The 12,652-nt window shown below is 36.6% G+C and overlaps 1 protein-coding gene across 1 annotated transcript; it reads left to right on the top strand.

The window, feature by feature from the left end:
* The first annotated feature begins 2,981 nt into the window (after window positions 1-2,981).
* On the top strand, window positions 2,982-3,798 carry LOC145133849 (photosystem I reaction center subunit IV A, chloroplastic-like). The gene is made up of 3 exons (XM_079068810.1): window positions 2,982-3,323; window positions 3,476-3,541; window positions 3,614-3,798. Exons 1-3 carry the CDS (start codon window positions 3,084-3,086, stop codon window positions 3,713-3,715), a joined length of 408 nt encoding a protein of 135 aa, XP_078924936.1. The 5' UTR covers window positions 2,982-3,083; the 3' UTR covers window positions 3,716-3,798.
* Window positions 3,799-12,652: the final 8,854 nt, after the last annotated feature.

Here is a 12,652-nt window from a genome sequence, read left to right as displayed (position 1 = left end):
CGATTGAATACACTTTGTCACTTTTAGGTTTAAGTGATTGGAGTAGGATTAAAGGCGGTTAGATTTGGCTATTGAGATGAAGGAAACAAGCATGAGGAGGAAGAAAAAGAAGGAAGAACCTGAAAGTCATTGATCGAAGAAAAAGAAAGAAGAACCTGGAGCAATCACTTCATTTGATTGTCAAGAAGATTGGGGGTTTAAAAAGTTCCTACTGGTCCGATTATAGCTTTTTTGTTGCAAATTAAAACCCCAAACTTTCTAGGTAACAAAATCAGAATTCTTGTTTGGATATTTAATATTGAGGATTTTGTAGTAGCTTTTCAATATATTTTTCTAGGGTTCCTCTAATCTTGAGACAAGGATTAACATCATGCTGTGCGTTTTCAGTTTTTCAAGTGTATGTGTGTGTTTGGAGTTTTTGATGAAGGGTGAGGGAGGAAGATGATGGGGTGCTGCTGATATTTTTGGCTCGTGTTCGAGAGAGAGAGAGAGAGGGGGGGGGGAGAGAGAGTATTATTTCATTTTTTTATTTTTTTTAATAAGAGAAAACATCATAAATGGTCCCTGTGGTAGTGAAATGACAAAAATGCCCTTCAGTTAACGGACAAAACTTAACGGAGTTAGGGATAAGGACCAACTGTCAAAAGTTTTGAAAGCACAGAGACCAGCTATGACATTTCTAAACCACGGGTACTAAATTTCAAATTTTGGGAAACAACTGGGACCATTTATGATGTTTTTTCTTGTTTTTTTTGTTTTTTTCATGTAATATTTTTATTAACTTTATCAAGAAAGTATTATTAATTAAACATATTCCAATCATTAATCATTTAGAAAAAAAAAACTTTTATAAAATTAAGTAGTTTACTTTCATATTTTTGTGATAGTTTATAAAATATGATCATCTAATATTTTTAAGGACAAAACTGCAAAATTTGTCCCTTAGTTTTCAAAAAACCGTGGCTATGGTCCAAAAAAATTTCAACTTGCATGAAATGTCCAAAATCTGAACATTCCCGTGATTTTGGTCCCTGAAATACTTGAAAATACTTTCTTAACCTTTTAATTTTATTTTTGGATTTCTTAACATTTCATTATTATTGAATTAATCTTTTTTAAAATAAAAAATCAGAAAGTACCCACCTACATCCATTCTGTACCCTCCTACCCCAATCTCTCTCTCTCTCTCTCTCTCTCTCTCTCTCTTACGTTTGTCTTATTCATTTCATATGCAAGAAAAGTGAAAAACACATACATACATATACAAGAAAATCACATACAAACACACATTGAAGTTACAAATAACATGTATTTGGTTGATCAATAACTCAAACACACACACATCACACATAAACTTTGAGAATTTAAAGGGAAAAACGACCCAACCTTCATCATCGATGAACACATAAAAAATCAAGAACCTGCAACATTTTTTAATCCTATGTTCTTCTTTAAACCATTAATAGATCAAGCCTCGATGGAATCATCTCACTGATGAAGAGTTATTTCGTTCCACATGGATACATATCCGGCTCTATGGACCGCCATACCTACGACTAATTTAGGTTTTATTCTTCTTAATAGTCATATGGTCCCTCAAAATTAACAAGATTTGAGCTAGATTTTTTATTTCAAGCTTTCAACTTGGTTCAATACACACACAATCAAAGATCTAAGATGAGTTGTAGTCACCGGTGGATGCAATTGTGGAGATGGCGATGCTGGTTGTGGTAAGTTCCTGATGCCTGAGGTGAATGGAAGGTGGGCGATGTGTGTGGTTTTTGATTTTTTCTCTCTATAATTTATGAATTTTCGATTTTGTATGTGGAGATCTGAGTTTGAGTTGATGTTTTTTTTATCATCTTTGTTGACTGTTTTTAAAGTTTATGCATTTTGAATGTATTACTCTTTTCATTATCTTTAATCGGGTTTTAAATTCAAAGTGTAGGTGCTTCGCTTCTTGAATCGTAATCTTGATTTGAATATTTATGTTAAAGAAGCCCTAATCTCAACAGGGTCCTGTATACATGTTATCAACTCAAAGATTTAGGTAAATGTTCTTGAAAGTCATTAAGATCTTCAAAAACCGAATCTTGAATCTAGGTTCATCTGAAAATGTGGTAGGATCGATACTTTCTGTTGAAGCTTGCCATTGGAGACGATAAACATAGTCCTAAACCTAGAAGATTCTTGTAGTATGCATGGAATTGGAGAAAACCGAAAGAAACAAAAAACATAATTAAGGATTTAAGGCATTTTGAATTTTCATCGTATCTATGAGCCACCAACTGTGGGTTTGATTATGGATTTAAGGTTTTTTGGAGGGATGGTCGGAAAAGATAAAGAGGGTGACTGTTTGTACTGTGTGTGCGTGAGAGAGAGAGAGAGAGAGAAAGAGAGAGAAATAAAACGGTGAGGGGGTGGGTGGGGGATAATTCTTTTCTTTTCTTTTTATTTTTAAGTTAAAATGGAAATAATTATAAAAATTACAAAAAATAAAATAAAATGGTATAATCGTCTTTTCAAGTTTTTTTAGACTAAATTCACATGAATTTTTTGATTTTGGACATTCCATGCAAGTTGGAACATTTTTGGACCCTATCAGTTTTTTGCAAACCATAGGAACAAGTTTTACACTTTTGTCTATTTTTATGCATACATAGTATTTATATAATAATTAGATACGGAATGTTATATATACTTATAAATTAATTTTTTTTAGTTTGTCAAAAATTATGATATAAGAAAGTAGGAAAATAAACTTAAGCTTACACAAATGTTGTAAAGTTATACATATAACCTTAATCTACGAATTATGATCGGAATATCAGGTATATTCTAACGAGAGATTTGGATAGGTAGTGAGCGGGCTAAGTTTAGAAACCAAATGGCGTGGGGCAACATTATCTATCCAGAAGAAGGATATGACTACCCACGTGGCAACACACTACTGGTTCTCTCAAACAAGAACAACGCCATTCACTCAAAATCCTCAAACCACATCAAATCAAAACCTTTGAACTTCAATTACTAACCTGCTTCTTCATCATCTCAAACAGTCAACACCTTCAAATCCGTTGATAATGGCAAGTTGCAGTATGGCATCTGCTGCTTCAAGATTCTTGGTGACACCAAATGTCACTTCCAACACAACCACCGTCAAGTGCCATATGGTTTCCTTACCTTTCCAAAACAAAAGAGTTTCAAGACTAGTTGTTAGGGCTGCTGAAGATACGGAACCACCGGCTGCCACCGCTGAACCAGCCAAGGCAGAGACGCCTAAGCCTAAGCCACCGCCGATTGGACCCAAGAGAGGAGCTAAGGTATATAGCGCGCGCGCGCACACACACATATATATATATATATATATATATATATATATATATATATATATATATATATATATATATATATATATATATAACACACGAAAGGAGCTGAGTGGTTGATATATAATATGATTTTGTGGACGCAGGTGAAAATCTTGAGGAAGGAGTCGTACTGGTTTAAGGGAGTGGGATCGGTTGTTACTGTAGATCAGGTAAGATGATATGCTTGGTGTGAATAATGAATGTGTTTTGAGGATGGGATTTGATGTTCATATGATTTGCAGGACCCAAAGTCTCGATACCCAGTTGTTGTGCGGTTTACCAAAGTGAATTATGCAAATGTTTCAACCAACAACTATGCATTGGATGAGATTCAAGAAGTTTAGATTTAGTTTCTTGTTCCTCCTGTCCTCCCATTTTAATCTTTTGCTACATATTTTATCAATGAATTTGTATCATATTATCTAAAGTTTCTTTGGTGCCTGGATTTGATCAAATATATGATTTCACTAACCATTGATTTAGATATCATACTTCATACACACTCTTAGTGGATCAAACTAAAGTGCATGTTGTGAAGAACCGATTAGTTTAAATGGTAGCTATCAGTCCCCATAATTAGCTTGTGCAAAAAAAAAAAAAAGATAAAGAAATATCTAATGGATCTGTTGTAGAAATGAAGGATAACAAATCAAAAACTTCATTGTGGTTAGATATATTAGTGTATATGTCGTATTGTATTAGACCAATGTATTTAGCCCACAATTGTATAGGCCCAGTACGACATGTATTGTACTTTGTATTTATAGTGATACGTAATGCAAGTCTCGATTATGGGAAAATTATACAAACCCTAAAATGGTATCAGCGCAATAACAAGCACTGTGATTACATCTCATCACCAATCCTCCCTACTGCCGCTTGTTTTCTTTCTTGCTGCCTCTCAGTCGTTGTTCTCCATCTTCAATCGCTGTTCTCCATCTTCTACTTCATCTTGTCATCGTCACCATGCCAAAATCAAGCACTCCTCAGCAAATTTGAAACCCTACGCCATCACTAACGTCAAAGCATTCATCCCATTGATCCTCGATTTGAACCAACTCAATCACGATTCTTGGTGTGAACTCTTTCAAACCCACTATACCGGTTTTGGAGTCCTTGGCCATTTGGACAGATCCTCCAAACCTAAAAATGCCGATGATGAAGAGCGGTATACACTTGACTCTCTTGTCAAGATGTGGATATATGGAACCTTGATCCAATCCCTTCTCAACATGGTCACTAAACACGGGTCCACTGCAAACTCTCTTTGGCTATCGATTAAAGCATTATTTCGGGACAACAAAAAAGCTAGGGTTATGGAACTGGACAATGAATTTCATCTCATTTCCATGGGAGATCATTTTGTCAATGAATATTATGAAAAGATGAAGGTCACGACTGATTTGCTTGCTAATATTGGATACCCGGTACCCAAACGAACTATTGTGTCCCATTTTCTCAATGACGTCTCTCTTAAATTTGATCACATGTCCACTAAAATTACACACAAGGATGCCTTTCCTACTATTCTCCAAACTTGATCCATCCTTCTGTTGGAAGATCAACGTTTTTCTCGACCCTGTCAAGTTAATGCTTCACACACCGATCACACCTCTGCACCCACAGTTCTCTACACGAGATCTCCATCTCCATATTCAAAATGCAGCAATAACGGAAACCAAAACAAAAAATAATCATAAAAACAATCACAACGAGTCCCGTGACAATCGCCGACAGCCGGGTCAAGATCAGCGCCGTCTGCCAGCTGCTGCATCTCGCCCTTTGCAGCCTCCTTTTACACACTTCTTGTTGGATTTGATGTCTAAGCCCATAACTATAACTGAGATGTACTTGACCCGATTGTAGCATGATCCTTTTGGGTTGCCTTCATCAGTGCAATTTGATAGGATGAACTTTTGAGAATAAGGTTATTTATGATTTATTAATATATTATAAGTATAATATATTAATTGAGAAATCATATTATTTAATTGGTATTGATCAAGAATTAATTTGGAATTAATTTTTTGATCAAAAGAGACTAATTAAATATATAGGGATTGATTATGTAAATCAATGATTATTATAGTGTGGGCCAAAGATCCATGATTGTTTAGATAGGCTAAACCAAAGAGATAATCCATGGATAGTCCATGGAGGTTTAACCCATGGATCATAAGAATGTGAAAGGTCATGAAGCATTAGGGTTTGCATGAATGTAACCCTAGCTTAGTAACACTATAAAAGCATACCCCTAGTCCCAAAATCGGCTACCCCATTCATTCTAAGAGAGTGAAGTTGATTTTGTGCTAGGTAACTTATTCTCTCAAGCCCCCTCTTGCATTTGGTGTTTGTGAACCATTAGAGGCATCACACTTGAGGTGCTCAAGCTTTTGAAGGCCAAGAACTACAAGTCCTATTAAGAGCCAAGTCATCTAACTAGTTGCATTGCTTAATTGTTCAATTGTATGTTAGTTAGGGAGAATGCTTTGGAAAATTTGAAAATGCATGTATAACTAGAGAAAACATAGATCCAAAGCATTTAGGGTTGCATGTGCACCATAGGAGTGTTGTAGTGCTTAAAACCCAACAATGGTATCAGAGCCTAGGGTTGTTTTCTGTTATACTTGATGCTTGTTATTTTTCGAAGTTAAAAAAAATCGAATTTCTGGCCTCTGACTGATGAACTCGCCGAGTCCACTGGCTGACTCGATGAGTCCACTCAGTAACAGGGCAAGTCGGCGTGTCAGTTCATGCACTCAACGAGTTCATGGCCCTGGTTGCATAATTTCGAGTTTTCTTGGCCTGGATTGGATTGGAATCACTACTACAAACTGTTTTACATCATTAAATCTTTTTTTATGATATGGTAGTGATTATGCTCATCCAATCATAAGATAATTGTCATGGTTTTAAGATAACTGTTGATTTATATGATAAACAAAGTTGCTCGCAAATTGTTGACTAGATATTATCTTATTTATGAGTTTAGTTAGATCAATCTTGAATTATATGATGATTTTAGTTGTTAGAAATTGATCTAAATGAATTTTAATGACCTCCATAACTTGTCCTCAAGCTATGGAAAATGAAAGGTCTCATCTTTAAAATTGCATTAAACTCATAAGTTATAAATACCAAGAGTTTTGACAAGTTTCAAAACTTGCCCTCACGTTTTGGAATTTGTAAAGTCTCACTAATGTAACTTTAATTCCAAACCCTAGAGTTTTAAAAGTTAAAATTCAGCCCTTATACTTTATAATATTATAAGTTTAATATATATATATATATATATATATATATATATATATATATATATATATATATATATATATAAGACAAGTCAGTCTTACCGTTAGTAGGCCTCATTCACAAAGCCGGTCTATAAGGGGGGTATAAGGTTACTGCCTATAAAATGGTGGTTTAATGGGTGTCCACTCTCACCCACCGCTTCCTTGAATGGTGGAGGGTCGTTAGCCGAACGGGTAGGATAAGACATTAATTCTCATTAAAAGTATAATGATAAATATGAAGTAACTAAACTTTTATTAAATTCCCAATCTTAGTTACTTTAGGAAAATGTGAAGATGGTGCTAATCCATGAAATTACACTTTGCACCTTGTTAAGTCGTTAGTGGAGCGTGTGTGGTTAACCGACACACTAATCTGGGAATGTCAATGAGTGACAAAGGGTAGCTTGATGTTAATCATAGATCAATGGAGTGTGTGTGGTTAACCGGCACATTGATTAGGTGATTTGTAACATTGAGTGTACCAAGCTAATTTTCATGGTTATTCACACCTTGTTTGTGATCCTCGGCATCCCAGTCACAAATTTGAAGGGCACAATCTGTTGGATATAGTGTCTAAGTCTATAACTATATTTGGTATGTACTTGACCCGACCCGGCATGGTCCATTTGGGTTGCACTTCACCCGAACAATTTATGGATAATCTTTCGAGAATAGTATAAGTTATGATTTATTAATATATTATAAGTTCTAATATATTAATATAAAATCATATTATTTAATTAGTGTTGATCTATAATTAATTTAGAATTAATTTAGAGATCAAAAGTATGACTAATTAAATATGGGCTCTTGTATTTATATAGTGTGGGCTAATGCTTATTTGGAATGGGCTAGGCTTGCATGGAAAGTCCATGGATACTCCATGGAGCTTTAACCCATGGATCTCATGGAAATGAAAATACATGGGTATTAGGGTTTACATGGATGTAACCCTAATCCACCACACTATATAAAGGAGACTTTGGTTCTTGAAATAATACTAGTTGATGTGTGTAAACCAAGAGGGCCGATTTCAAGAAGTTTGTGACTATTCTCTCAAGTTTCCAAGTTTGTGGTGATTTGTAACTTCCATTTGAGGCATCCACATTATTGGTGCTAGGCTCTCAAACTCCAAGTAATCAATTACTACTACAAGGTAAGTAATTCTACTAGTTTTATTTGATTCAAGTATCCCATGCCATGCTAGTTAGGATAAGAACCTTGGAAAAATAATTATTTGCATGTATCTTAGTCAAACATAGATCCAAGGTTTCTAGGGTTGCATGTACACCATAGGAGTGTTAGAATGCTCAAAACCCTTCAGTGGTATCAGAGCCTGGTTTGTTTATTTGATACTTGATGCAAAAAAAAAAACAAAAAACTTGCAAACCCATCAGTGGTATCAGAGCCTGGTTTGTTTATTTGATACTTTATGCAAAAAAAAACTTGAAAATCAAAGTTTTGTTCAAAAGCTCGTATCAAAATTTCAAGTTTTGTATATGTACTTACGATTCTTGAAATTTTTGATATGAACATTCATAAACATATGAGTTTAGAAGATCATAGAAATTATGTGCTAATAATTGATTAGATTAATTCTTGATCTTTATGTGTTTTAATGGAGTCCATAACTAGTTCTTAAGTTATGGATAACCAAAAGTCACATTTATAAATAACCATTAAAAGAACACATAGGTTACAAAAAATGAAGAGTCTTCATTTTTTATAACCATTAACTCATAAGTTATGAGAAATGAAAAGTTTTGAAAGTTTACAAAACTTGCCCTCAAGTTTTGGAACATGTAAAGTCATATTAAAAACTTTAGTTCCAACCCCTAGAATTTTAAAAGTTAAAATTCAACCCTTATACTTTATAATATTATAAGTTTAATAATATTTATATATGTATAAGATCAAGTCGTCTTACCGCTAGTACGCCTCATTCACGAAGTCGGTCTATAAGGGGGGTATAAGGTTGTTGCCTATAAAATGGCAACTTAATGGGTGTCCACTCTCACCCACCGCTTCCTTGATCGGTGGAGGGTCGTTAGCCGAACGGGTAGGACAAGGACTTATAAATTCTCATTAAAAGTATAATGATAATACTAAAGTAACTAAACTTTATTGAATTCCCAATCTTAGTTATTTTAGGAAAATGTGAATAAGGTGCTAATCCATGAAATTACACTTTACACTTTGTTTAAGTCGTTAGTGGAGCGTGTGTGGTTAACCGGCACACTAACTTGAACTTAACAAGGTAGGTAAAGGGTGACTTAATGTTTACCATAGTATCGATGGAGCGTGTGTGGTTAACCGGCACATCGATTGATGGGTAATACATTAAGGGTACCAAGTAATTTGCATGGTTACTTCACACCTTGTTTTGTGATCCTCGGCATCCCAGTCACAAAACTTGAAGGGCACACTCGAGATTGAAACATGCCATTGAAGAAAGTTCAATGAATCTCAAAGAATCTAGGAGTTTCTAAACCAATTAAAACCTAATTAAATATTTCGTTTTTCATGGTGGAAATTGGTGAATCGTCATTCACCTACCTTCAAATATCTTATAGCTTAGATTACGACATCCCTCTTCTAAGTTATAAAATATTGTGTTGGGTCCTAGCCTTAATATTACATCTGGGTGTTTTATTAAGGACTATCTCTATATCTAATCTAATCTATTCTCTCTTCTTTCCAGATGTCTTCCAATAACAATGCTTCTGGCTCAAACCCTACTAGCTCCTTCTCTCTCATGAATCTTTATGGGAGAGTCATCTTTGATGGGTCCAACTTTACAGATTGGATCAGAAACATCAGGATGGTCACTCGGTATGAGAACAAAGAATATGTTCTCGACAAGGAGCTGAAGGTACCCGAGCCAACTGCTACTCCTGAAGAGCCTGCTGAATATGAGGTACATGAAAGAGATGCTACAAAAGTGGCATGCATCATGATGGCCACCATGACAGCCAAGCTCCAAAAGTCCTATGAGGACTATTATCCTTTTGAGATGCACCAGGACTTGATGGACCGCTACCATCAAAGTGCTCGTCAAGAGCGATATGAAATAATCTCCTCCATGATAACAACCCGAATGAAGGATGGTGAACCCATCACGGGCCACATGCAGAAAATGCAAAGGTATGTGGACCGTTTACTGAAGCTGAATGTGAACTTCCCTGAGGAGTTAGCAATAGACATCATTTTGCACTCCTTGCCATTGTGTTATGATCAATTCCGCATGACATATCACATGAACAAGGAAGAAGTCACCCTCAGCAAACTTCAAGGACTCTTGAAGACCGCCGAAAGTGATCTAAAGGGTAAGTCGGTTGTTACTACTCCTACTCCTACTCCAACTGCGGCCAATGTCTTCGCAATCGGGCATGGCAAAGGGAAGAAGAGAAAGAACCTTTCTAAGGGTACCAAGGGTAAGACCCTTGAAGGCTCTTCTTCAAGCAAAACCAAGAAAGGTTTTGTCACTCCTTCTGCTAACCCTAATGAAGCTGAATGCTTCTATTGCCATGAAAAGTCGCACTGGAAGCGAAACTGCCCAAAGTACCAGCAAGATTTGAAGGATGGGAAAGTAAAACCCAACCATGCAGGTATATACACTATATTGTCTAATAACTCACCTCATTCTAAGTCTTGGGGTCCTTGATATAGGTTATGGTATTCACATATGTTGTGATTTGCAGGGACTAAAAAGAAGTGAGAATGTGGAGCAGGGAAAGATAAACTTGATCATGGGAAACAGGAAAGCTTCACCTGTCACCAAGATAGGAGTTTATTCCTTAGTGCTAAATAGTGGGTTTACATTAGATTTGAATAAATGTTATTATTCGCCAGAAATGGCAAGAAATGTTATTTCCTTTCATGCATTGTATAAACAAGGTTTTACCTTTTATTTTGATAATAATAATGGTAGTATTGATGCTTTCTTTAATAATGTTCTTTATTTTAAAGCATTACCTTGTGATGGCGTGTATGAAACTGTATCTGTTGTAGATAATCTAGGAAATAATGTATTGTGTATTAACTCTTCCACTAGCTTAGATAAAGCATCCTTATGGCATTGTCGTCTTGGACATGTAAGCAAGAAACGCATAGGCCAACTCCAAAAGGATGGAGTCTTGGAGTCATTTGACCTAAAGTCAGATGATAATTGTGAATCTTGTTTGCTTGGTAAAATGACAAAGTCACCTTTTACTGGCACTTGTGCTAGGGGTGAAGGTTTGTTGGACCTCATACACACGGATGTGTGTGGACCCTTCAGAACCGCCACAAGAGATGCTAATCGGTTCTATATGACTTTTACTGATGATTTTAGTAGATATGGATATGTCTACCTAATCAAGCATAAGTCAGAAACCTTTGAGAAATTCAAAGAGTTTAAGCAAGAAGTGGAGAATCAGTTGGGCAGGAACATTAAGATGCTTCGATCCGATCGTGGTGGTGAGTATCTTAGTACTGAGTTCCTTGACTATCTTAAGGAATGTGGGATTGTCTCACAATTGACACCTCCTAGGACACCACAGTTGAATGGTGTAGCTGAGAGGCGCAATCGGACCTTGTTGGACATGGTTCGTTCCATGATGAGTCGAGCTTCACTACCAATCTCATTTTGGGGGTATGCCTTAGAGACTGCCGCCCATATCCTTAATCTAGTCCCTACAAAGAAGGTTGCCAAAACACCTCACGAGGTGTGGACTGGAAAAGTTCCCAATCTAGACCACATCAAGATTTGGGGTTGCGAGGCTTTCGTGAGACGCGAGACTCACGATAAGCTCGAACCCCGAAGCGAAAGGTGTATTTTCATCGGCTACCCACAGAAATCCTTTGGTTACATCTTCTACAGACCCAGTGATAATGTGGTCTTTGTAGCAAGAAGAGGATTCTTTCGAGAGAGAGAATTCATGAGCCAAGGAGACAGTGGGAGGCAAATTGACCTTGAGGAAATTCAAGAGTCAAGTGGTGAAGGAACCTCAAACCCTAGCCCTCAACCTGAGGAGAAAACTCATGTTGAGCCAACTGAAGAATCTATACCTCTGAGGCGTTCCACCAGAGTTAGGAATGCACCTGAACATTATTATGGTTTTCATATTACTGCAGAAGGTGAGACACTTATCAGTGATAACACACTGGTAAATCTAGATGAGCCTAACAGCTACACGGAAGCCATGGCAGGCCCTGAGGCTGCTAAATGGAAAGAGGCTATGAATAACGAGATACAGTCCATGTATGACAATCAAGTTTGGAACTTGGTTGACAATGTACCTGATCGTAAGATAGTTGGGTGCAAATGGATCTCCAAGAAGAAGACCGACATGGATGGTAATGTACACACTTATAAGGCACGACTGGTTGCAAAGGGTTATTCTCAAACTCCGGGAGTTGATTATGATGAGACCTTTTCACCAGTGGCCAAGATTAAGTCTATTAGGGTTCTGTTAGCCATTGCTGCATTTCATGATTATGAAATATGGCAAATGGATGTCAAAACCGCTTTCCTTAATGGAAAGTTGGCTGAAGATGTTTACATGGTTCAACCAGAGGGTTTTTTCAGTACAGAGTACCCCAGTAGAGTGTGTAAGCTCGAGAAATCCATTTATGGATTAAAACAGGCACCTCGCAGATGGAATCTTTGCTTTGATGAGAAAGTCAAAGAATTTGGCTTTTCAAGGAGTGAAGATGAATCTTGTGTCTATATCAAGGCTAGTGGGAGTATAGTCAGCTTTTTGGTACTGTATGTGGATGGCATACTACTCATAGGAAATGACATCCCAACCCTGTAGGAAGTAAAGTCCTGGCTTGGGAAGTGTTTCGCTATGAAGGACCTTGGAGAAGTTGCCTATATCCTAGGGATAAGGATTTTGAGAAACAGGAGTAAAAGACTAATTGGACTTAGTCAAAGCACCTATGTGGAGAAAGTGTTGAAAAGGTTCAACATGCATAACTCTAAGAAAGGAGAGTTACCCATCCAGA

Source organism: Lactuca virosa, chromosome 8 (assembly GCF_052849685.1).
Source record: "Lactuca virosa cultivar CGN04683 chromosome 8, Lactuca_virosa_CGN04683_v6, whole genome shotgun sequence".
NCBI lineage: Eukaryota > Viridiplantae > Streptophyta > Magnoliopsida > Asterales > Asteraceae > Lactuca > Lactuca virosa.
This window is presented reverse-complemented; position numbering and strand designations above follow the sequence as displayed.